The sequence below is a fragment of the Vidua macroura genome (genome assembly GCF_024509145.1).
Source record: "Vidua macroura isolate BioBank_ID:100142 chromosome W unlocalized genomic scaffold, ASM2450914v1 whyW_random_scaffold_48, whole genome shotgun sequence".
Taxonomy (NCBI): Eukaryota; Metazoa; Chordata; class Aves; order Passeriformes; family Viduidae; genus Vidua; species Vidua macroura.
In genome coordinates, this window is record NW_026530536.1 from 2,424,456 (window position 1) to 2,450,837 (window position 26,382).

General features: G+C 42.2%; 1 protein-coding gene across 1 annotated transcript in view; it reads left to right on the forward strand.

Moving 5' to 3' along the window:
- The window catches only part of LOC128822752 (E3 ubiquitin-protein ligase RNF38-like), a 53,616-nt gene that overhangs the window by 23,213 nt on the left and 4,021 nt on the right, over positions 1–26,382 (forward strand). Inside the window, 5 exon segments of the mRNA XM_054004560.1 lie at positions 13,618–13,779; positions 16,037–16,143; positions 18,123–18,207; positions 19,596–19,717; positions 20,791–20,890. Coding sequence (XP_053860535.1) covers positions 13,618–13,779; positions 16,037–16,143; positions 18,123–18,207; positions 19,596–19,717; positions 20,791–20,890 — 576 coding nt within the window.

Below are 26,382 nucleotides of genomic sequence, written 5' to 3' on the forward strand. Positions count from 1 at the left end.
AGGCCAGGTAGTTTAGAGAAAACAAACAGAGCAATTAGCTAATTAGCATTTCAATATCGGTACTTAGCTAGAGTTAGTTGTTTTCTTTTAGTGTTGCTATGGGAACTAGGAAAGCCCTGCCCGTGTCTCTGGGGAACACCTGGAAACTGTTCATAACAAATCCCTCCTCTACTTCTTTGATCGGGCTTAAGCCCGCATCAACTTACAGTCTTTGGCTTTTGAGGGCTAACTTCTTTTGGCATTTGTATGCTTTTACTCAGGCCTGAGGGTAATTCTAGTGTTCTTTAGAAACCAAGGTGGTTTTTTTTGTTTTGTTGTTTTTTTTTTTTTTTTTTTTTTTTGTTTTTTTTGGTTTTTTTTTTTAGGTAACTCCTTTGGCTAAAGGACACATAGTCTTATTAAACAATTACCAAGTACTTAAACCTTTTCTATGGTACTTTAACTCAGAAACAGTTATTAACACCTTACTGTATATCAGCCTCTAGCAAGTCTTCTTTAAAGTTAATTTTAAGTCCTCTGGTTTCTTAATTACTGTCCATGCACAAGAGGAGGCGGGTGACACTGTTGGGTCTGGTCTGGCGTCTGGGGGTGGCACTGGTCCTTTAACTCTGGTGACGTGGGTCCAGCGTTTTTCTTGGGTCCGTACCGCAGTGTGTGTGGTGAGTAGTACCTGGAAAGGTCCTTCGAATTGGGGGGTTAATGGAGTGGTAGTGTACCAGGACTTTATCAACACCCAATTCCCAAGACTGATGTGCGCATTGGCGTCCAGAGGGGAAGTTTGGGAGAGATACCCCTTCTTTCGGAGGCCTTCTAGGGATTTTCCTATGACCTCTAAATATTTCTGAGTTGCTGCCTCCCCTTCCAGATAATCTGCTGTACTGAAAGGGGTGATTAAAAAAAAAGGGAGTCCAAACATTATTTCATAGGGAGAGACCCCTGTGTCAGACCAAGGTCTGGTTCTGATGCGCAAGAGAGCGAGAGGTAAACACCTGAGCCAATTCATCTTTGTTTCTTCAATTAATTTAGTTAACACATTTTTAAGAGTTCTATTCATCCTTTCCACCCTTCTAGAGCTTTGAGGATGCCATGGGGTGTGCAACCTCCACCTTATCCCCAGGGCTTTTGTTACTTGATGTAAAGTTTGAGCGACAAAATGTGGACCTTGGTCCAAGTCAATGTTATTGACTAGCCCATATCGTGGTATGATGTTTTCTAAGATTATTCTTGCAACTTCCTGCAGTTTCCTTTTTGGTTGGGAAAGCCTCCACCCAGTGAGTGAGGTGATCTACGATCACTATTATATGTTTGTACTTTAATTTTCCCTTGCAGGATCAAATTTTGGGCTTCTTTTATCAGGATAGCTGCTGCTGCTGCTGTGATTACTTTCCCACTTAAATACATTCTTAGGGCTTCTTTGAGCAACTCATTGATGTTCTTTGCTTGCCAGTCCTCTATCTTTTCTGGTTTTTGTCTAATATCGGGTCAGGATTTGGTGGCAAACTAGACCTTTAAGAGGACTTGACCCTCTGGGCTATCTGGGTCTATATTTGAATATAACTGGAAATTTCGTTTTAGTTGGTTAAGCCAAATTGCCGGGGTCTCATCCTTCTCCTGAGTACCATCAAAGGCCAATTTCGTGTTGCTTCCCCTAGGGATACTCTTTGATCCCTCTTATCATGAGGGACCTATAGTCTCTCATGCTTTGCCTACCTTCTTGTTGGCTGGGACTCCAGTTGGGGTCCACCAAGGGCATCCCCTGGTTCCCTGGGGGCCCCAATCCACCCTCTCTTTCCCATATCTTCACCCCTGCTGCTCAGATCATCTGGACCTTTCTCAGAAAGAACAGAATGCTTAGAATAGCTCAGGTCTCCCCAGGTACAAATACTCAGCCCTAGAAACTGGTCCAACTGGCTAGATATTCCAACGGGGTCTTCCACTAAATTTCTTAGCTCTTTCCCAAATCCCCAGACATCAGAAGCTGCCAAAGGTGCATCCACAAACCTAACTCCCCCAGCTGCTCTACCCATAGGAACCCCTCTAAGGGGAAAGAGCCCCTCCACCCTTGGTGCTTTGGATCGGGTGCTACAATACGGCCCTTTTTTCTAAGGCACCAAGCAGGGAAATAGTAGTGGAGAGAGACACTGGAGGCCAGGGGGCATGCCAGGTGATGAACCAACCCTGGGCAAAGGTGGCCTCAGCTCCCAAGTGGGAGGAGGCAAGGAAACTCCAGCTGGAGAAGGGGAAGAGGGAGTTGGGGAGATGGTTGAGGAAACTAAGGGAAGGGATGATGAAACAGAGCTGGGAAAATGGGGGAAAGGAATCAGGGACTTAATAGGAGGGGCTGAAGGACCAACTGGGGAAACTGTTGGGGAAGTAACAGGAGCAGAAGGGGACGGGCAATCGAGGGGGTCCCATTCCTTTATTTTTCTAGTCTCCCCCTCTCTATTCCCTTTGTCTTCCTCTCTATTTCTTTGTAACTTGCATATTCTCACAGTCTCATTATTTATAGAATTCTCCAGCCAGCAAGCTGCATGAGATAGTTGTTCTATATCAAGGCCCTCTCTTCTGATTACACATCCACTGATCTTGGGTTCCATACCACGGCCACTCTCCCCGTAATTCTAACTTCGGCCATACTTCCTATACTGTAAAGTATCATCTTACTCTTGTCTAGATCCTTCATGATCTCCCGAGAATCCCATTAGTCTAAGAGTTGCCCCAAGGGGCTGTTAGGGGGAATTCTCTTTGCTTTGGAAGGATTTGCTCTTTTACTTTAACCTCTTCCCATTTTCAGGCCTCAAAAAAAAAAAAAATATATATACCTAAATGGTGCTTCTATCTAAAATGGAATATACTGACAGGCAGCTAAAGCGCATCTGACCCCTCCCAACTTCGTATTTTGAATCACTTGACTAAACTTAATCTCTTTTAACTAAATTTCCCTCGTGGCACTTTACATTGTCTCTTGGCCAGGACAATCACTAGTCATACTCTTATCTATTGTCTTCTATTCTTTTTCTCTTTGGCCTAAGTTTTGAACTCCTTGATGGACTTTCTAGCCTTGTACCCCTGCTAAGTCCTGCCCAAACTCTTACTTGGCCTTTTGCCTAACCTTCTTACAAGGCTTGGGAAGCTTGGTCTCCCTGCCGAGGTAAGGTCGAACGTCCTGCCGAGCCTTACACTCGAACTCCGGCCAAGCCCCCTTGCCTGACCCTACTAGGCTTGGGAAGCTTGGTCTCCCTGCCGAGGTAAGGTCGAACGTCCTGCCGAGCCTTACACTCGAACTCCGGCCAAGCCCCCTTGCCTGACCCTACTAGGCTTGGGAAGCTTGGTCTCCCTGCCGAGGTAAGGTCGAACGTCCTGCCGAGCCTTACACTCGAACTCCGGCCAAGCCCCCTTGCCTGACCCTACTAGGCTTGGGAAGCTTGGTCTCCCTGCCGAGGTAAGGTCGAACGTCCTGCTGAGCCTTACACTTGAACGCCGGCCAAGGCCCCTTGCCTGACCCTACTAGGCTTGGGAAGCTTGGTCTCCCTGCCGAGGTAAGGTCGAACGTCCTGCCGAGCCTTACACTCGAACTCCGGCCAAGCCCCCTTGCCTGACCCTACTAGGCTTGGGAAGCTTGGTCTCCCTGCCGAGGTAAGGTCGAACGTCCTGCCGAGCCTTACACTCGAACTCCGGCCAAGCCCCCTTGCCTGACCCTACTAGGCTTGGGAAGCTTGGTCTCCCTGCCGAGGTAAGGTCGAACGTCCTGCCGAGCCTTACACTCGATCTCCGGCCAAGCCCCCTTGCCTGACCCTACTAGGCTTGGGAAGCTTGGTCTCCCTGCCGAGGTAAGGTCGAACGTCCTGCCGAGCCTTACACTCGAACTCCGGCCAAGCCCCCTTGCCTGACTCTCCTACTAGGCTTGGGAAGCTTGGTCTCCCTGCCGAGGTAAGGTCGAACGTCCTGCCGAGCCTTACACTCGAACTCCGGCCAAGCCCCCTTGCCTGACTCTCCTACTAGGCTTGGGAAGCTTGGTCTCCCTGCCGAGGTAAGGTCGAACGTCCTGCTGAGCCTTACACTCGAACTCCGGCCAAGCCCCCTTGCCTGACTCTCCTACTAGGCTTGGGAAGCTTGGTCTCCCTGCCGAGGTAAGGTCGAACGTCCTGCCGAGCCTTACACTCGAACTCCGGCCAAGCCCCCTTGCCTTACTCTCCTACTAGACTTAGCTTCCTTGCCTTCCTGCCTTTCTGCTTACTTGGGTTATTGCCTGCTCTGACGGGGACATCCTGCCCTGCCTTCCAGGGCCATTCCCCTATCTGCTCTGACGGGGACCTCCATCCATGCCTGCCATGGACATCCTACCTGCCCTGTTATCCTGTCCTGCCTGCTGGGGACATGCCCTCTGCCTGGCGGGACTTGCTGCTCCTGCTTGCTAGGACATCCCGCCCTACATGCCCTGTTATCCTCTCCTGCCTGGCGGGGACATGCCCTCTGCCCGGTGGGGACATGACGCTCCTGCCTGCTTGGACATCCCACCTGCCCTGTTGTCCTGTCCTGCCTGGCAGGGACATGCCTTTTGCCTGTCGGGGACATGCTTTCTGTCTGCCAGGTACATGCCCTCTACCTGCCAGGTACATGTCGCTCCTGCCTGCTAGGACACCCTGCCCTACCTGCCAGGGACATCCCACCTGCCGTCCTATCCCATCCTGCCGGCGCCGGGGACATGTCCTCTAGGACCTCCACATCCCACGTGCCCTGCTGGGGATATTCCCCTTGCCCTGATTGCCAGGGACTTACTTTGCCCATAGGGCACCTCCACACGCTCGGAGGAGGGCCTGCTTTACTTCTAAGGAGACGCCTCAGTCGCTCCTCTATTCCACTCGCTTCCCCCCGTTCCCGGCCGGCCCCTTCGCAGGAGTCCGGAAACGCGGTACTAGCGGGTCCCTCTCACTTCGGGGGTCCGAGCTGCCGGCCCCCGTCTCACTCACTCACTCATTCGCTCGTCTCCCGGTTTTTCTTACCCATCCGATGCTCCTCTGCATTGCTCGTCTCACGCGGATCCTAGGGTCCGAAGGTAGCCAGCAACTCCCGAGGGTCCCTCGAAGCAGATGGTTGAGCTGTCCAGCTGTCCGGGGGTCCTCTTCAGGCATGGCTATCCCGGACGAGCCCCCAAATTGAAATGAACAGGGCTAATGCCTTTATTAATGTTCAGCTCTTTATTAAAAAGATCAGCTGGGCAGGGGGCTCGACGCAGAGCTCACCCCCGCGGTTGTAGCTTTCCCAGGTTGCCGGAAGGAAGGCGGCGTGCAGAGTCGGTCACTGGAGTCCTCAGCAGCAGCTGTCCTTTCTCCTTCCGTGGCACACCGGTGGCCCAAGGATGAGGAGGCGTGGTGTGCAGAGTCTGTTGCTGAAGTCCAGAACAACAGCTGTCCCCGCTCCTTCCATGGTGGCAGCACCAGGGCTCTCTGTCTCTATCTCCCTGCTTCTCAGAGCCTAATATGGTCTGTTCTCTCTTAGGTGATGGCGACGGTTAAAAGCCAGTCAGGGGATGTGTTTCCCTCTTCTTCAGCTAGGGCATTTATCTAGACTCCTCTATTGTGTTCAGTTTTTGATTTATATTCATTTTTATCTCCTAAAAATACTCCCATGATCCTAAGGGGTTTTTATTTGCATGTTAGTCCCAGAATGGCAGCGTGGAGGGGTGGGAGGCCAGGTAGTTTAGAGAAAACAAACAGAGCAATTAGCTAATTAGCATTTCAATATCGGTACTTAGCTAGAGTTAGTTGTTTTCTTTTAGTGTTGCTATGGGAACTAGGAAAGCCCTGCCCGTGTCTCTGGGGAACACCTGGAAACTGTTCATAACACCAGGAGCCTGATGAAGTCATCATCCGAGACCTGGATACCCAATTGTGGGGCGCAGCCTTGCCAAGCGGCCAAGACCACCCGTTCAGCCGTAGATGGCTGGTTCCCCATTGTTAGGAAACCCTCCCTTAGCAGACGTCCACTTCAAGAGACAGACAGTCCACTAGTTCAGGGAAAACCGTCCCACTCAGTTCTCGGCTTCTAAGAGCCGACCCGCGGTCCAGACAGGACCAAGCCTTCTCCGGAAGGCCCACGGTTTCAGCGTTACCTCTCTCAGGAGGCCAAAGGTGTCCGGCCAGAGCCTCCAGGCTACTGGCGTGGAGCTGCGCAGCAAAGCCCCCCCGCAAGACGCTGTGGTTCGGGGCTTCGGCCGATGCTGCAATTCCACGAGGGGTCACCAGATGTCGCTGTCGAGCAGGACGGGAACAGAGAACTCCAGATCAGAAGGCAAAGAAAATGAGCTCTGATTTATTTCAAATATACCGCTCTATATATACAGAACATCGAGAAGACTAATTTCATTTGTCTTAGAGTAAAAACATGTCACACCATTGGTGTGCAGTGAATGACGCACAGTGGCAGAGCATATCTATAAACAATGTGAATAACAAGATAGATTAGAGAATTATTTACATTCTTTCCCAACTGTTTCCCAGGCTCTTGCCTGGTTAGAAAACCTTTCTCTTTCTCTCTGACTGAGCTGAGAATATCCACAGAAGTCCACCAATATTTCATTAATACAGAAATACGTCATTTACGCATTACTGACAAATACTGCTCAGACTGTTTTTAGCAGTAACAAATACTGCTGTGTTAAATATCAGGTTTTATCACTACAGTAATAATTTCATTTTAGTCATGGGGGAACAGTTCCACATAGTTGTCTCTGATAATAAGGATGTTTTCCCCCAGAAAATGTTGGAGCTTCTTTCTTAACTTAGATTGCTAATTTAGCTTCAGAAATAGGCTCCCTTGTTAACTTTTAGCTCTGTTTGATAGCTTGGTTTTTTTTGCTGTCAAGTCTTACTAGAAAAATTATTTCCTTAAATATGCTGACTATTTAAAGTTTATTCACCAGAATGGGGAAACAATTTTCTTTTTCCTTTGCTTCCACAAGATGACTATCATATCTGACTGTTTTGAAGAATATGGAATTCAGTACTGGGAAAAGAAGGATGATTTAGTGAAATAATAAAGGTTTTCCTGAAAAATGAGACCAATATGAGCTGAGATTTGGATTGATCTTTCCTAATAACATAAGTATAGCTTCAAGATAATGTATTTAGCCTAAATAAGGCAATAGATTATTTATAAGTATAAATCATGGTGTTTATAATGAAGATTTTTGCCTCATAGTTCTTTTTGTAAGAAACTTCTTTATTTTTCATATATCACTGTACCTTCAATAATTTCTTATGGTGTTGAAGTAGAACTATTTTCTTCACTTTGAGAACATGCCTCTATTAAGGAAGTCAGTTGCTGCCTTATATATGCAATCTGATGAAAGGGATCATAGGATCACAGGATAATTCAGATGTGAAGACACCTCAGGAAGTCTCTAGTTCAAATTTCTGTTTAAAACAGAATCAGCTATGAGGCCAGGTGAGGGTGCTCAGGGCTTTTCCCAGTTGGGTCTTGAAAACCTCCAAAGATGGAGACTGCACAAATTATCTAGACTCCTCTTCCAGTGCTTGACTGTTCTCATGGTGAAAAAGCTTCTATTTGTATTTAGCTGAAACCTCTTTTGCCCATTGTCTCTTGTCCTTCTACCGTGCAGCGTTGTAAAGAAAGAGCTTGGGTTCATCTTATGGATCAAATCTCTGCAGGTATTGGAAGGCCACTTAGATTTCCGTCCCTGCTCCCCCAAGCCTTTTCTTCTGGCAGAAAAAGCTCAGTTCCCTCAAGCTCTTCTAATAAGACAAATGCTCCAGTCTCCTGACCATCTCAGTGGCCTTCCTTTGAGCTTGTTTTACTTTAACAATTGTGAAAAACATGTTCACTCTCCTGTGAAAATTTAAAAAGTTTAATAAAAGACAATAGGCGACAAAGACCATAGAGCAAAGTTTATTACAGCCAGGTGCATCTTGGCATTCAGCCAAGACCACACTGTTATCTTTAGGGATACCCCTTAAATACCTTTTCCCTTACATCAGCCTGTTGCATATTCGTAGACCCTTATGCATAGTAAACATTTTGCCCAAACTAGTTTGCATGTTTCAATAATTATTTAGCATGGCTTCTCCTTGGGTCCGCTTTTTTAGAGCATGCGTATTCCTTGGTTGTGGTTTTAGTCCATTCTTATTATCTCCAGTTTTTGGGCCCCGGCCCACACTGTCTTCAGACAGTGAGTGCTGATAGTTGGCATATCTGTAGCAGATGTCCTTATCCTATGTTCATTGGATGTTATCCCATCCAAGCAGGCATTTTAACACAAGCATACTTATATCAGCTATTTCACTAAGCTTAATTAACAACAGAAATAAAAAACTATATCTTTATAACAAAGTTACTTTAACACTACACATATAAATCCATTTTAATATTTGCGAAAAGCCAATATTATAATATGTATCTATAACAATTTTTTTTTTTTTTTTTTTTTTTTTTGAGTGCCAAAACAGGATGTAGTATTTTATATGAGGGCTAACAAGTGTTGAGTAGAAGGTGGAAAATCACTGCTCAATCTACTAGCTGTGCTACTGTTTGTTAATACAGCCTAAGATACTGTTAGCCTTTTGTGCTGCCAGGGCACACTGCTGTGTCCTGTTCAGCTTGCTGTATACCAAGGACCCCCGGGCCTTTTGAACAGAGCTGCTTCCCCAGCCTGAATTGCTGCCAGGGGTTCTTCTTTCTCAGGTGCAGGACTTAGCATGTGTCCCTGTTGAATATCACTAGGTTCCTACTGGCCCATTTCTCCAGCCTGTTCACATCCTGCTGTATGGCAGCTTTACCTTCCAGTGTATTAACTGTTCCCTGCAATTTGAGATCAGCTGTAGACTCCATGAGCAAGTGCTCTGTCTCTTCCAAGTGACTGATAATTTTTATAAGTAAAAATTAATCGAGCCATATTTAATATTTAATAAAAAATAGATTTTTATTATGCGACCAAAATTCGGTCTGAGATAGCCACAATCCAATCAAAAATGTCAGTGCCGAGCCTGGGTATCGGCGCTGGGTGAGACACAGGTCTGACCGCTACAGCATAGGGTCCCCTATGTTCACACCAACCGTCCCATCCAAGTGGTTTTGATACAGTTTATTTTGCCCGAGGCAGAGTCCCTTTTCTTCCTTTCAGAATTTCACATATTCATGTGGAGTTCTTTCTCTGCGAGGAACTGAACAAAACCATGTCCAGGGAGTGATGTACATCCATGATTGAGTTCCCGGAATCTGGTATTGAGATGTATCTCTCTGATGGCTCCTGATCGCTCCGGCTATCTCAATCTTAGATATTTATCACGTATTCATCGTCTATCCCAATCTTAGATATTTATCATGTATTCATCGTCCAGGCGTTCCTTGGATCACCTTGGAGAATGACCCATCTCCGGGCTGGCTACGTTCATTCGTTTGCAAATGAGGTTCTCCCTCCTCTTGTCCATGGTGGTTTCGAGACTGTGATGCAATCCCTGACACTGACTTGTGCGCTTAAAAATCTTTTATAAGAATGTTTCTCACCAGTATATAATCTATATGTATAACATTTTATATGCACAAATTATGCCATATACACATAACAATAATGTTGAAGAGGATGGGTCCCTGTGGTATCCCACTTGTAACCAGCATCTTGGTAGAGGTATAACCCATTAACCACCATGATCTAAGCCTGATCATCCTGTCATGTATGTATGTGATAATTCGTGCAAATTAAAATATTCTTATAAAAGTTTCTAAGGAAAACTAAAATATAAAATGCACAAGCCAGCGATGGGGATTGCAACACTGCGTCGAAGCCACCTGGACAAAAGAGGGAGGGCTTCATTTGCAAGCTAATAGACGTGGCCAGCCCAGAGATGGATCATCCGTCAAGGTGGTCCGAGGAACGCCCAGACGATGAACACGCGATAAGTACCCGAGATTGAGATAACCAGAACCATCAGGAAGATACATCTGAATACCAAACTCTGGGAACACGATCACGGGTGATCATTACTCTCCGGACGGGTTTTGTTCCACTTGCCACAGTGAAAGAACTCCACATGAATGGGTACAGCCCAGAAAAGAAGAAAGGGACTTTTGCCCCAGGCAAGAAAAACCGTATAAAAATTGCTCGGACAGGACAGTCAGTGTGAAGCATAGGGGAACCTCTGCTGCAGTGGTAGAACCTGTGTCTCACCCAGTGATGATCCTGGGCTCGGCACTGACCTTTTTGATAGTGGCTTTTCGTTGTTATTCTCTAAATTTATATTTGGACTATTTAATAAATTTCCTTTCATTAATAAATTGGAGCATTCCATTTATAACAATCCAAACATTTTTTTATCCATCTAATTGTCCACACTTCCAGACTGTAACATCCAAACTTGGTGTGCTGGTTTTGCATTAAATTTATTATGGTGAGGAGGAAAAACGTCAGCCATGGAAGTGATTTTTTTCTGTGAGGAGCACTAACAACTTCCTCCATGCCTGGCAAGACCAATAGCTGGCTATCTCTGAAGATGGGCACACTGTTAATCCAATTAGAAAAGCTGGACATGCCTCTATGAATCACATTTAAGAACAAAAAAAGCCCGCTGAAAGTTCTTACTTCCTGCTCTCTACAAGAGAGTGGAGGGCCAGCCTGGCCTGGCCCCCCTTCCCAGCAGGGCCGGGGCGGGGGGAGCCGCTGGGCATCTGCGCGGCAGCCAAGATCCTGCCGCTGATAAAGCCATCCCGGTGCCGTGAGCAACTATGCAGCTGAGATCGGCACCGGGAGAGGCCCTCACGGTCAGTGCCTGGCAGGGATCACGTGACCAACACCAACAGCGAGAGGCAATTCCCCAATGCAAAGCCTGGATGAGATTAACCTTTTCAGCGCTGGAGAACTCTACAAAATCTTTTCAATTAATAGAGCTTGAGAACAGATGAACCTACAGGTACCAATTCTCTCCCGAATCAGAGAAAAATGGAAAAGTGAAGACACATGAGGCAAAAAACATGGCAACACCAAGGTCAGTGGAGAAGGAGGAGGAAGAGAAGGTGCTCCGGGCTTCAGAGCTGAGATTCTTCTGCAAGCCATGATGAGGACTATAATACAACAGTTTCCCTGTAATTTCTAAAGCGTATGGGGGGATGTAGTCTTCACCCACAGCCCATGAGAACTGGCAAATGTAGATGTTGAAAAGCTGTGATCTGACTTGAGTAGAGAGACAGAGAACTTTTGCTTTCAGAGACAGAAGAAGAGGACCCTTAGCTTTTATATTAGAACAGCTCATCCTTATAAACTGTACCCTATAAGCTGAAATGGCCCACAAAAACAGTTGTGGGAAGACTGCAAAGTGTAGGAGGGACTTCATGATTGCAGATTCTGGGCGGGCTGCTTTTTGTGAAAATTAAACCCACAGTGAAAAGTTCACAGAGACTCCTTTCCCTAAGTGAACTGAAGAAAGATTCTTTTTAGAAGTGATAAACTGACTGGAAAAATCCCAGGTTTTGTCTATTTACTGAAATAGACATTTTTGGAGTTCACTTAAGTTAACAAAATGAATTAAGCATTTCTATTTTAGCTTATAGGGTTATGTGTTGAATTTTAACCTTTTACTTAAGAAACCTCTGCCATGGTTCAAAAGGCATGAGAAAATGCAAATTTCTGAAGCTTCTTGCATAAAAGAACAATACCCAGGGATGCAAAGAACCCAGATAAAGAAGCCCCTCTGTCTCTAAGCCTATCAAGATTGACAGATGTTCACAGATAAGTACTGAAGGACCAAAAGCGCATGTGCAGAGAGGAAAAGTTCAAAAGTTCAGTAATGAGGAAGACTAAAATCTTCAGCCTCAGAAGACCCCTGAGACCCCCGTTCAACCACCACAGCAAACCATGCATGCCCAGAAGGGTGTGGACCTATTTAGCATGAGAGGCAAGGACAGGCGGGGCCAGGGGTTGAATATGCGTGGAAAAGTTGTGCAATATATTTCATATGGAACATCTTTGTGAATAAAAGTGTGGGCCAGACTGAGGCTCGGCGCACAAGTTTTTGGAGAGCTATCTCACTTGTGCCGGGCACCGACAATACATACCCACTTCATAACTACCCCTGGTTGTTGAGTCTATTTATTTATTCTGCGTATCGCTTCATTACACTGTTGGTGGGAAGGAAAGAGGGGCTGGGGTGAGGAGAGGTGTTCTAAGCATTTATTTTTGTTCTTATCATTCTTCTTTTAATTCTTTTAATAAAGATTTCTTTATACCTTTTAAAGTTTTGAGCCTGTCTTGCCCTTAAAGTATTTTTCTCCTAATCCTTATCTCAACCCCATGAGCTTTATTTTAACTGATTTTTTTCTTCTCCTCTGCTCAATTATAGCAGAGGAAAATGAGTACATGATTTTCGTGAGTGCACTGGCATTTGGCCAACAGTCAGCCTGCTACCTTTGGTTACAAGAATATTGTGAGAGATAGTATCAAAAGCCTTACTAAAGTTGAGGTGAATGACATCCACTCCTCCCCCTTATCCACAGATCCAGTCATCTTGTCATACTAGAAAATCTGCTTGATTTTCCCTCAGTATAGCCATGCTGACTATTCCCTCTTCCATATACCCAGAAATATGTTCCAGGAGGACTTACTCCATGATTTTCCATGGGACTGAAGTAAGGTCGACTGGTCTGTAGTTTCCCAGATTTCTCCTTTTTTGATGATGAATGCAATTTTTACCATTCTCTAGTTGTCACAGATCTCCCCCTATCTCCACGATCTTTTAAGGTTTATAGCAACCTTAAAAGGACATTAGCCAGTTCTCTCAGCACTCTTGGATGTAGCCCATCTGGTCCCATGGACGTGTATTGATCAAGTTCTCTCAAGTAATAAATCTCTGACTCGATCCTCATCCACTGATAGTGGTTCTTTTCTAGATTTGTCTCTGCCCTAGTGGCAAAAGAGGGAGGAGATGTGGGGGGTTATGGTCACTGTTTAGCAGTCATTCTCTGCTGCACCTTTCTTTTCACACCTTTCCTCTGCTCTGGCATGGGTTTTTCATGGGCTGCAATCTGTCACAAAACTTTGCTCTATTGTAGGTTCATCCATGGGCTGCAGTCCTATCAGGAAAATCTGCTTTGGCATGAGTTCTCAATGGGCCACGGTTTCTTTTGGAAATATCAATCTGTTCCAGAGTGGGTCCTCCATGAGCTTCAGGGAATATCTGTTCTGGTGCCATGGAGCACCTCATCATTCTCCTCCTCTGACCTTGGTATTTCCTCTGCCATTTCTCATGCTTTTTTTCTTTCCTCCTACTAACCATCCAGCTTTTTTTTCCCCCCTTTCTTAAATAGTTTTTCACAGAGGCACTATCAGCACTGCTGATTGGTTCAGCTTTGACCTGCAGTGGGTGGGTCCATTGCTGAGCCAACTGGAACCAGTTGTCTGGCACAAGGGAGCCCTTACCTCTTCCCACAGAGGCTACTCCTGCAGCCCCCTGCCTCCACTTCCAAAACCTTGTCACAAATACCAACTCCAACAACTCCATAAAATTTTCACAACTCCTCAAAACATATAATTGTAGTTTTGGATTTTTGGTATTAAAAATAAATATTAAAACTGGTTTTCTATTAATACAGTAAACCCTATGTTTCTTTTAGCCACTTCAAAGGATAGACAATGAAGTAGAACTGCTTGGAGAACATCTTCCTATAGGAAGCTTTATCTACCCTCCATCACCTCATCCACCAACATTGACTTCCTCAGCTTCTATCCAGTTCTTAACCCACAATCCTTTACACCAAGAGATTTCATTTGGAGTAGTAAGTATTGGTTTTGTGCTACATCTTCATGCATGCTCAGTTCAATGTCTTGATCTTTGCTCTAAGTTATATAACCATTTTATTGAAAATGGCATTTTTGCAATTTAATTTCATTAGTGGTTGCAGCTGTGGAAAGTCAGGGTGGTTGGATTTTAGGGTTAGACTTACTTCATAGAGTCCAAGGGCTCAAACTTGGAAGAATGAAAACATGGCTGTTGTGGTTTGGAATAGGAGTAAAATTTAGGGAAGTGATGTAGAAGCTTTTTGTATAAGTGATAGTCTGTTAAACTACTGAGAAGCTGGACATGCTTCTGTGAAAGATATATGTTAAAGACGAAAGAAACCAGGGAAATCTTTTTATCTTTTCTGGTTGGCGAGGAGGTGGTGGGCCCCGGCACTTTCAATACTTCAATCCTCCCTCAAGTGAAAGAAAGGAACAAGATGCAAGCATGTAAAGGAACAACATGAAAACATCGAGGTCAGTGAGGAAGAAGTTAAGTCCCAGATGGGAGGGAGGAGAAGATGCCTTAATCTTAGGGCTAAAATCCTCTTATAAACTATGGAAAAAAGACTCTTTTTCCCTATAACACATGAAACTATAGGGAGATAAAAGTGTTAACATTTATATCAAGCAAAGGCCTCCATGCTAAAGTAAGCAAATATTAAAGTAGCTATGATCTCATGAGCAGTTTGAACAGAGAAAAAGAGTAGTCCTGTGCCCCCAGGAGAGGAAGAAGAAGATCAGAAGATCTCTGTTCCCAGGGATGAAGATAATTTTGGAAATAGATAATGAGAAATTTTACCTTTAAACAGCTCATCTTTAAAACAATACCCCATAAGTCAACATGGCCCATCAACAAGCTGTGGGAAGGCTTGTAGAAATGGAAAAGACTTCATGATGGCAGGGTTCCCCGGGTGGCTGTTATTCATGATGAAATTGAGAACCACAAGAAAACTATTTTTTCCTCTTGTGGAGAAGTCTCCATAACTTTAACAAGAGGGACTTGTCTCCCTAAGTGACCTGAAGAAAGACTATTCTAGAGGTGGTAAACTAACTAGAATTTTAAGCTTTATTTCTTTACATTGTCAGTGGGAAAGAAAAGGTTGTAGGGGGAGAAGTGTTCTGAAGGATTGGTTTTGATTCTTACTTTTTTTCTTTTAGTTGCTTTTAATAAAATTTTCTTTATACCCTTTTAAAGTTTTGAGCCTGCTTTGTCTTTTTCCTAATCCTATCTCACAGCAGGAAGTGAGTGTATTGGTGATTGACTAGCACCAAAACCTACCACACTCTTTAGTACAATAGGCCAGAAAATCTTAAAATTAGGGAATTCTTAAATTAACAAATCCAAACCACTACAATGGTTTATACCAGTGAAAGAACTCCTGTATATATGTTGTTTAGAATGAATTCTCATTCCTACCCAACCAACTACACAAGCTGGCGCATTGCGCCAAGTTGAAAGCCCTTGTCTTTTGGTTTGCAGCATGTTCACCAATTCAAGTCCTGCCTGTCCAAACCAGATGATATACAAAGCCATACAAAATGCTTATTAGCTAGCTGTCCTGGTTCTGTCCAGGACAGAGTTAATTTTTGCAGTAGCCATGAGGAGGCAGAGCCTGAATCCCTGTGAGCATGGCTAGAAAGTTATTCTGTACCACCTCACATCAGTTGTCAGGGGACTCTCTGGCTTCCGAGAAGAAGGGTGTGGCTTTCCAGTGGAACAAAGCATGGCAGGGTAGGGAACCCATCGGCCATTGTTCACTGTCGCCCAGGGTCCACAGTGAGCATTTTTGCGCGTGAATCACCCCCTTTTTTGTATAATTTTGTTATTAATATTGTTGCTGTTACTGTTAATTTTTTTATTCCATTGCTGTTTCCAGTAAATTGTTCTTATCTCAATCAGTGATCTCTGCCTTTTGTGCCTCCCATTTGGGGGGAGGGGAGCAGTTAATGATCTCTTTAGTGGGAGTACTAAATTGGGGAAGACAATTCCTAAACCCCAACACTAACTTACAAGGGTTTCTGGTTAGCATTGTTACTTTTTATTTCCCTCAGGATAGTATAATTGTATATTACTGATGAGATTTGTTGGTTAAAAATAATTCATTTTGAAAAGGCTGGTACTTTTTGGCTTGGACAGGGCTGGCTTTTTTTTTTTTTTTTTGATAATGCCTTATTTAAAATGTATTTCAACACTCATTTTTTCACTTAATTTCATTATTAAATAAGACAAGACTTTTTTCTTCCTTTTTACAGCTTTACCCACCTTTTATGCCTCGACGACTCACAGGGCACAGTAGATACCTATCACAGCAAACAATGCCACCACACTCATACCATCCCAGCCTATTACCATATGTACTGTAAGTCCAAAGCAGATTGTACTTGTAGACTATTAAATAACTCTGCAAGCTAGTTGATCCCCTCAATATTTTTTTTTATGTTTGTGCTCTATCACAGGTTATAGACAGTTCAAACAATCCCAAGGAATAAGAAAGCTTGTAGCTATTTTAAAATTTTCCAGTCTATTTAAACAATTGAACAGTTTGATGATAATGTAGTTTGGGGATCTTCTATGCCTCTTTTTCTGTTGAAATCTCCTTAAAGATATTCAGTGTAGAATGACTGCACTTTGTTCTTGCAAAACAATTGAGTTATATCCATGGTTACATCCTAAAGTCTACTTATGTAGGATAAAGATCTAACATTCCTTAAAAAAAAACCAAACAAAAGAAACCCCACAGGTAAATAAATTTACTCTTAATTACTGAAATATATTGAGAGGAGCCTTCCTGGGTATGTGTGTGTTTTGGTTTTTTTTTGGTTTTTTTTTTTTGTTGTTGTTGTTGTTTGAGAGGGTTTCTTCCAATAATCTGTTACAGCTTTTGAACTTCTGCACCTGATTAACCATTTCTGGAAGAGAAGGGATGGTAGAAGTAGCATTAAGGGATTATCAGTAACCTTTTAAAGTAAATCCCATCTGCTGTAGATCAGATGTATGACAGGGAATTTATTGTTCTTTATATGTTCTGTTTTGGAAATTAATACAAAATGCTTGGAAAATGAAGATTTTTTTTAAAGGTGTCATTGATGGAGATAATATAACTTTGTAATTTGTTGTTTTGCCACAACATCTATAATTTCTGACTCTGCTATTCGACTTGCATCAAAATAGTACCAGGATATATGACTCATTGAAGTTTTTAAATTTTGCATTGTGCATTTTGACAAAGCCTGTTCTGATGTTATAGTTGCTTGTCTGTTTACTCAGGCAAGATTGCTTATGTGTCACAATCATTCCTGATTAATTTATAGTGCTGAGGATTTTTTATTTCTATGGTTGTGCATTAAACTTTGACACATATTCTTATTCTGAGATGGCAATGCTTTTTTAACTAAAGGAAAAACCCCAGAAAAATCACATGCTCTTCCCTTTATATCTGCAGAGGTTCTTCTCTGGCCAAATCCATGTTATATGGGAATGCATATTTTGGTCTGCTGTCAGTGTGGAAGTTGGCCCAGTACTATGTTGTAATTATCTTTGTTATGTGCATTATTGAAAAGGAGACTGAGGGACAACCTCTTCAGCTTCCTGAGGAGGGGAAGTGGGGAGGGAGATGTTGGTCACTTCTCCCTGGTATCCAGTGACAGGATGCTTGGGAATGGTTCAAAGCTGTGTTAGGGGAGGTTCAGACTTGACATTAGCAAGCGTTTCTTTACTGATAAGGTGGTCAAACAGTGAAACAGGCTTCCCAGGGAGGTGGTTGATGCCCCAAGTGTGTCAGTGTTTTGGACACGATATTTGGACAATGCCCTTAATAATATGCTTTAACTTTTGGTCAGTCCTGAAGTGGTCAGGCAGTTAGACTAGATGATCTCTGTTGGTCACTTCCAACTGAAATACTCTATTCTATTCCACACTATCCTATTCTATTCTGAGTGCTTGAATGCTTTTGTATTGGGAGCTAAATGAATTTGGGTTATTAATCTTCATTGATATATAAGTCAAATTCAAATCTGGAAACTCTGTTCAATATTAATATTAACTATGTGATGCAGGCTATCAAGAGATTAATTTCTGTAATAACACTGAACCTTACTGTAAGTATGAGATTTCATAGTAATATACATGCAATTTAAAAATTCAATACAGCGAGTACCAAAAAGTGATGCAATTTAAGTCTTAATTATTTTAATTCTTAATTTCAAATTTAACCTTTTACTGATTCTTAGAATTCGTTGATTTCAGACAGATCAATAACATAACTCTACCTCTGACATATGTTTGCAGGCTTTTCTTCAGGAAGATTTTGAGTTTTACTGTTGTTTGTTCTTCTGGCAGATCATTGCTTCCTGTGCCACCTGCAGTTAGACCAGCTTTCAGTTTTGAGTTGGATGTGGAAGATGGAGAGGTCGAAAACTATGAGGTTGGTGCGTGAAGTACAAATTCATGAAGAACAGACATTAATATATGAACTTAAATGGTTTTTGCTTTTTAAAGACAAAAATTGGATTAAATAAATGTAATGTTTATGAAAACAGAATATAGAAACATTATTTTTCCATACTAGTTTCTATCTTGCTATCTTTACAGATTAGTGTTAACATTGTAGGATGAGTTCAGGTAAACATGCTGTTGGCAAGAATCTATTAATATATATTTTCTCTTGACAATAAGGAGAGCACAGCAAGTCACATATTTTGAAATAAAATGTCAGTCTTAGATAATTGAGGGCTAATCCCAGCTCTTGTCCTTGCTGCTTCTCAGGCTGTTGGATTCTCATCAGATTCTGTTAAGCAGCCCTCAGCTGCTGCCTACCCCTCCTCATGTATCTGTTTTGCCTTGATTCTGCTCAGACATGTATTTATGCTGTTGTATAGCATTTGCAGTGTAATGACAGGCTCTCCTATAATGCTTATTTTGCTAGTTAAAAGAAGCATCATATTGTAGCTGGCATTTTGGGCTTTGGGTTTTGGGCTATTTGAGAATCTGTATTCTGCATCTTTCATCAAATCTCTTAACTTCTGTGCTTCAGTTCTCTATCAAGTTTATACCGATGCTTTTCTGGAGCCCCTCATGCAGGAGCAGAAATTATTTACATGAGGATCACTTAGGTACAGTGTTCTACCTGTATGAGCAAAAAATTTTATCAGAAAATGTCTCTATTCAGTTTGATGTCATGTCTTTGTTTCCAAAGGCTCAGCATAAAATCTCCATGTCTCAATTCAGTTAGCCCAAGAAGTGGAATGTGAGTAAAAAGTTGTCCCTTTAAACTCTTGGACACATAGAGCTAGGCTCATTGCATATTCCTAGAAGGTAAGTTTGTCAACATTTTCTTCTAGTTACTCACACAACTGTGTGGGGGACAGGGAAAAGGGAATTAACTTCCAAAATAAAACACGTATCAAGCTGTGAATACAGTTACAGAAGTGATTAACAGTTAGGTCATGGATATTTGGAAATCCCAAAGAGACTATCTTATTCAATTCAGAACAATTTGTCAATGATCAAACTTCGAAAGACATCTTTCCATAGTGCTTGCAGTTGTAGAGAGAAGCAAGTCTAAACATGCCTTGATTAGCTTGGTTGGTTTGAGCATGGTGCTAATAATGCCAAGGTCACATGTTGAATCCCCATATGGGCCATTCACTTAAGAGTTGGTCTTGATGATTCTTGTGGGTCCCTTCTGACTGAAAAGATTCTGTGATGAGGTGGGTTTTGCCATCTGTGACGTGGCAGAAGGAATCACTTCTGGTAGAGCTGGAGCTTGTTGGGGCAGTGAATGTTAAAAAGTCCAAATTCCTTGTTTCGTAGGCACTGTTGAATTTGGCAGAACATCTAGGAGAAGCCAAACATCGAGGACTGACAAAGACAGACATTGAACAGCTTCCATCTTACAGGTTCAATCCAAGCAATCATCAATCAGAGCAGACATTGTAAGTACATCTATCTCAAAATTACATACTTCACATGACTGTTCCTATTCTTTCAGACTGCAGCCTAAACTAGTCAAATACTGTAACAAAAGTGCTCTAAAAGCACTCAAATAAAAAAGATAAATTTTATTAAACAATTTTTCAAGTCAGATATAATTTTTCTTGACTTTAAAATTCTACCTAGTCTCACTTCAGTTATATGTCCAAATTTATTTATTCAGTATTTTAAAAAAGTATTCAAAACAAATTTTTGGCATACTAGATAACTTGGAATTCGGCCTATATTGAAATATTTTCCAATTACTAAAGTTTAAAGTGCTCCTGAAAGAGCTTTTGAAAGTCTTTGAGGTTAACAGTTATATTTTCTTATTTTTAAGACAAATTCTCTTTGAAAAATCTATAACGGAGAAATGAGATACAGGTTGGAGGCAGTAAAAGTTATATACACTGCTGTCAAATATTTGAAATGGAACTGAAGAGTTTTTTTTTTTTCTCTGATGTTCCACTTAGAGCAATCTTCAGTGTTGTTTTTAACATAGTAGAGAATAAGAAAAAAAAAAAACAGAGAACTTAAGTTGATGATATCCCTGGGGAATAAATGTGTTTATAAAATATGTACAATGGAATATAGATGTAATTTAAGGAGAAATCTTTCATAGTAAAAATGTGTGTGATCAACTGTGGCTTTGAGAAATACTCAAAGCAATTTTCTGGGATTTTTTTTTTATTTTAATGTAGCTAAAATTAAAGTTAAAACTGAAAGAAATATTCTATAGGGTTTGCACTGCCTGTTTATATCAGCAGTCATGAGCTCAAATATTTTGAATTATGGTAATACAATCTATTTACTACTTGAGCCAGTGAACTCCCTTGTCTGCTTTGGGATTTGAAACTATGGTGAAAAAACAAAAGAAATTCTCATTTTACACTGGTCTGCAAGAGATCTATACCCATGAAAGTTTGATCGCTGTAGATACTCCAGTGGTTTTAAAAAACACATTTGCAGACACGCCTTATAAGTTGCCTGTTGTTATTAAATAGTAAAGTTTATAGATATTTGCTCTTTTTTTTAGGTGTGTTGTGTGTATGTGTGACTTTGAGGCAAGGCAGCTACTTAGAGTTTTGCCCTGTAACCACGAGTTTCATGCCAAGTGTGTTGATAAATGGCTTAAGGTAAATAAAATCTGTGTTGGATGCAATTTATGTCCTAGTTTGTATTTTATTTTTTTTCTTTAGTTTTCTACTGCATTTAATTTCATTTCCCATTTTTAATATTTAGTCTCTGAAATAACAAAACAGTGCACAAGCAGAATTTTTATTCTTTCTGCTCTCTCCTTACACTATAGAAATATTGATTTTAGTGATTAACAAAAGATATTTATTTTTAATAATAATTGGAATAAGGTAATTTCAAAAGGAATATGAGGAGAATAATCTTCACTGGTTGAAAGTGCTCCTATAAGAATCCTTCCTATCATTATGAATTTGAATTCTTGGAGCAAATAAAAATTTATCCATCTTTATAAGTTTTAAGACATGATTGAGAGATATTTGAAAAAAAAAGGACTTAGCATGAAATTATGTCTTTATGCATGCTATGATATATTCATTCAAAACAAGTTGTGGGGAAGACCTAGAAGCAGGACAGTGCAATAAGTTTCTTGTCTTTTTAAACAATTCTATTCAGATTTACTTTAATGTATCTATAGTCTGTGTTGCAGTATCAAATATTTCAAAGTCCTATGTGAAGAAGCATGTCAAATATCTCCTAGAGAATTATAGATGCAATCTTATGTTGCATCATTTTAAGATACATTTTTAAAAAAATGTTCTCATGCTTTGCTGACAAATGTATTCCTATAAAGAATACACATTTTTCACTTTATTCAAGTCCTATAATTTCTAGGCTTTATAAAGTGAAGGAAATGACTGCTTCTTGCATACAGTAGAATACCTGTGCATAAAGTGAAGTCTTGGATTTGATATTGGCAGTAGCCTTTTGGGTAATGGAGGATCATGAATAATGATAGAATTTAAAAAAAAGTAATCTGAAAACAACTTTGGGTTAGCATAACCAATTGTCCAGGTTTTGGTCCAGATCAATGGGAGGGGCTGAGGTAAAGACCCTAATGTTATTTGATACCACCTGATGTTATTGCCTGGGGCAGGGAAAGGGATTGTCTCTCTTGCCATGGGAAGAAGGGTGTTCCTTCTTGTGGGAGAAAGCATGGTGGTTGGAATAGTCTGGTATTGTTTTATTTTATGTGTAAATTGCTTCAGTATCTTATACCTTTTGTTATTAATATTGTTGCTGTTACTGTTCATTTTCTTATCTCATTGCTGTTTCCAGTAAATTGTTCTTTTCTCAACTCATGATCTTTGCCTTTTGTGCTTTCAGTTGGAGGGAAGGGGAAGCAAGCAGTGGTGTGGTTTTAGCGAGACTACTAAATTGGAGAACACCAGTCCTAAACCATGACAGCCACAATTGGCACCCAATGTGTGGCACAAAGGGTTGAGATAACAACACATCTGACCAGAGTGGGTTGGAAACAAAATTTGATCTAAGCACATGCTGTATTGGGTCCAGAACCACTGGTCACAATGTTGCTTGGTCTGTTCATGTGGACGTGGCACCTAACCTTGTGTATATTCCTGTATGCGTTCCTCCTGGTGCTCTTTTTCAGAGCAAGGAGAGGGATCAGGATTGCTTTGTTGCTGTACTGTGGGATATCAGCATATGACATGATAATATCAAGGACAATGAGGGTCATTTGGGATGTGCAATCAGTGTTGCTCTCCTACCCTTACCTTGGGTGCTAACTCTGGGAATTCATTAGTAATTGTTCCCAGCCTGTGGGGGAACAGGGGAGGATGATTTTCCTCAGCCTTTCACCCCCTTTTCCTTCTTTAGACCTGTTAAAACAGTTCTTGAGAATTCTGAATTCCCTTTGGATGTTAAGGAAAGCATGTTGTTGTTGCTAGGTCTCCCAGGTCTCCTCAGTGTGGTCCACACCATATTTAGAATTACAAAAGAGATTTCTAGAAAGGTCATTCTGAGATCTGTCCTGAGGGTGGATAGTCAAGAGTGGCATGGAATGTGGGAGGACATGTGTCAGTTTTTGAAGGACTATTCTGCTCCGATGGTTTTGAAGTTTACCCCCAGCAACTACAGGACCCTGATAAAATGAAGGAATATTTGTAAGAAAAATGCTGTGGCAATTCCAGAGAGGTGTAAAGCTATGCAACGTGCTGGGCCCTGGATACTATTTTTCACATACTGCTTGTCACTAGACAGCACCCTCAGAGAGAGGAGGAGGAAAGCAGACCAACAGGTACTGTGGCCATTCAAACTGCAGCTGAACCAGAGGAACAACCCACGTCAGTATCAGTCACCCCTATACAGAAGAAGAAATCCAATACCAAATCAGTTTGCTTAGTGAGGTATGAAGAGGAAGCAGGGCTCGAAGAACAGAAGGAAGTGGCAGGGCCAGATATAATCACCTGATCTCTATTCCCAGATGAACTGCGAGATGTGTGAAAAGATTTTAGCTGCTAGTTGCCTGAGCCCCTGGTGACCTGTCTGCTCTGATGCTGGGATATTGCAGCCCATGATACGAAACTAGATGGTAGTGAAGCCAAGCAACTGGGATCCCTGTCCCGGGATATGGGCATTAAGAAGGGACTTGATAAGAGGACAGAAACTCTCAGCCTCTGGAGGTGACTCCTATCAAGCATGAGGGAAAGGTATCTTTTCAAGGATGATCTTTTAGTACACTGAGACAACTGGAACACCATGGAGCAAGGTATGCAGTACCCAAGAAAATTAGGTGTGTGCTGGAGGTACTCTATAAGGATTGAAATAATGAGCAATCCCCTATAAATTCAGATGAGGTCCAGCGTACACAAACCACGTGGCGGAATTTCCTATGGCATGTGCCATCAGCATATGCCAACTCATTGGCACTGATGTCATGGAAAGAAAGAGAACAAAGAGTAGATAATTTGGTTACCTAACTCCAGCTATATGAAGAAAGTATGGGCCTGTGTCTCATCTGTGAAAAGACTGTCCAAGGACCTCCAGCAATTTAAAGAGGACTTCCAGGAATTTAAAGAAATGTCTTATGACCCTCCAGTACAGACCAGAGCCTCTGCTATTGCAAACAAGTGCCCCCCCACCTGACATCATTGCCTGAGGCAGGGGAAAGGGACTCTCTTCCCTCTCTTCCAGGAAGGACATTCCTTTCAGTGAGGGAAAGGAATGGTCCAGTATTGGTTTATTTTACATGTAAATAATTTCCTTGTCTTATACCTTTTGTTATTAATATTGTCGCTGTTACTGTTAATTTTCTTATCTCATTGCTGTTTCCAGTAAGTTGTTCTTCTCTCAACCTGTGATCTTTGCCTTTTGAACTTCCTATTGGAGGAGGGGAGGGGGAGCAAGCAGCAGTGTGGTTTTAGCAGGAGTACTAAATTGGAGAATACCATTCCTAAACCACAACACCAATATATTCTAAAGGTAATACTAAATTCTAGGACTGGTATTAATCTTTCCACAATACTGCTCTGTATCTTTTCTTCACAGCTTATTTGAATGAAATATGTGCTTGGGTTCAGAATTTGGTAAGAGAACATATCTGAGAATCAACTAGATGATTGTAATGTGTCGTTCGAGCTTGAAATATTTTTAAAGCATGTTAGCATTCATAGATATTTACTTAGACTGTTATATAGAGTGATTGCCAACTAGCTCAAATTAACATATACGCAAGTGTCAGTACAGAATATTTTCTAGTCCCCTGCTGTCGCACTACGACACAAAATAACTCACACACTCACTCAAAGATGCAAAAGAAGAAAAAAAGCAAATTTTATTTCTGACCTCGCAATATATAGAATTCCAAAAGTGACAGTGGATTGGAGGATGAAATTGCCACCTCTCCAACCACACTAGTCAAACCAACAGTCCATCAATTCTCTCCTCCCACAAAGAAGAATGCAAAACAATCATTATTTACATGAACAGTGCATGAGAAACTCCAGTAGAAATATGTAAACATCAGAAGGCATAGAAAACTTTTAAAAGAACTTTAAAACTCTTAAAAGAACAGGGTGACACCCTGCTATTCATGTCTATGGTCTGAGTCAATGCTGAAACATTTTTCCACACTGGATGTATTAAACCATATTAATTGCATAAAGCTTAGTCATGTCAAGATCAAGTGCCAGGTTCTACACCTGGGATGGGATAATCTTGGCTATACGAACAAACTGAGGGAAGAGACACTAGTGAGAAGCCCCATGGAAAGAGATCTGGTGGTTTTGGATGGGTGGCAAGCTGAATATGAGTCAGCAGCATGCCCTGGCAGCCAAAAGGTCCACCTGTGTCCATGGGTGCCTCAAGCACAGCATAACTAGCCTGTCAAAGATGATGATTCTCCCACTCTACACTGCACTGGTGCAGCCCCACCTTGAGTACTGTGTGCAGTCTTGGATGCCTCAGTATAAGAAGGACATCAAACTGTGTCCAGAAGAGGGTGACCAAGATGGTGAAAGGCCTCAAGAGAAAGACTTATGAGGAGTGGCTGAGATCACTTGGTTTATTCAAGAAAGAGAAGACTGAGGCGTGACCTCATCTCAGTCTACAACTTCCCCCTGTGCTCAGCACTGGTGAGGCCACACCTTGAGTACTGTGTCCAGTTCTAGGCCCCTCAATTCAGGAAGGACATTGAGGTGCTGAAGCATGTCCAGAGAAGGGCAACAAAGCTGGTGAAGGGTCTGGAGCACAAGTCTTATGAGGGAACTGGGGCTGTTTAGCCTGGAGAAAAGGAGGCTCAGGGGAAACCTTATTGCTCTCTACAACTACCTGAAAGGAGATTGTAGCCAGGTGGGGGTCAGCCTCTTCTCCCAGGCAGCTAGGGACAGGACAAGAGGACATAGCCTCAAGCTGAGCCAGGGGAGGTTCAGGTTGGACATTAGGAGGAATTTCTTCACAGAAAGGGTGATTAGATATTGGAATAGACTGCCCAGGGAGGTGGTGGATTCACTGTCCCTGGAGGTGTTTAGGGAAAGACTGGACATGGCACTTAGTGCCATGGTAATGATGCCATTTGGGTTTTGCCTTTTTTTTCTATGTTCTCTGTATTCTTCACACATATATTTGTAACTCTGTTGCCTATTGTATTAGTAGCTAGTTTTCCCAGTAATTTTCCACAGCCTTTCCCTAAGCAGAAAGATAAAACAAATTCCAGAGCTCCAAGCCCTGGGAAGTACAAGGCTCTGTGCTACCTTGGTTCTTCCTGGGAACCAAGTCCGAGAACAACTCTTCAAGATACATTCCAATGGACAAAGTACAACTAGTGCTGAAGGAGGGGCTACAGAGAAGGGGTTTGACTGGGGGGGGGGGGGGGGGGGGAATTGCATCATCACTTGTCCTCCTAATTGGTGTTTTTTATCAATTATGCTAATTTCCTAAAACCTATAAAAATGTACTCACCCCTGGGGGTGTGGGCTTTTGTGGACATCTTTCCACGACCACCTCTGAAGGCCTTCAAATAAAGATCCTCTTTTATAATACCTCCTTACTAAAATTATCTCGAGTTTCATTTTCCGGTTGGGAAAAAGGCAACAGTCTAGTTGACATTGGTGGTGTTAGGTCACAAGTTGGG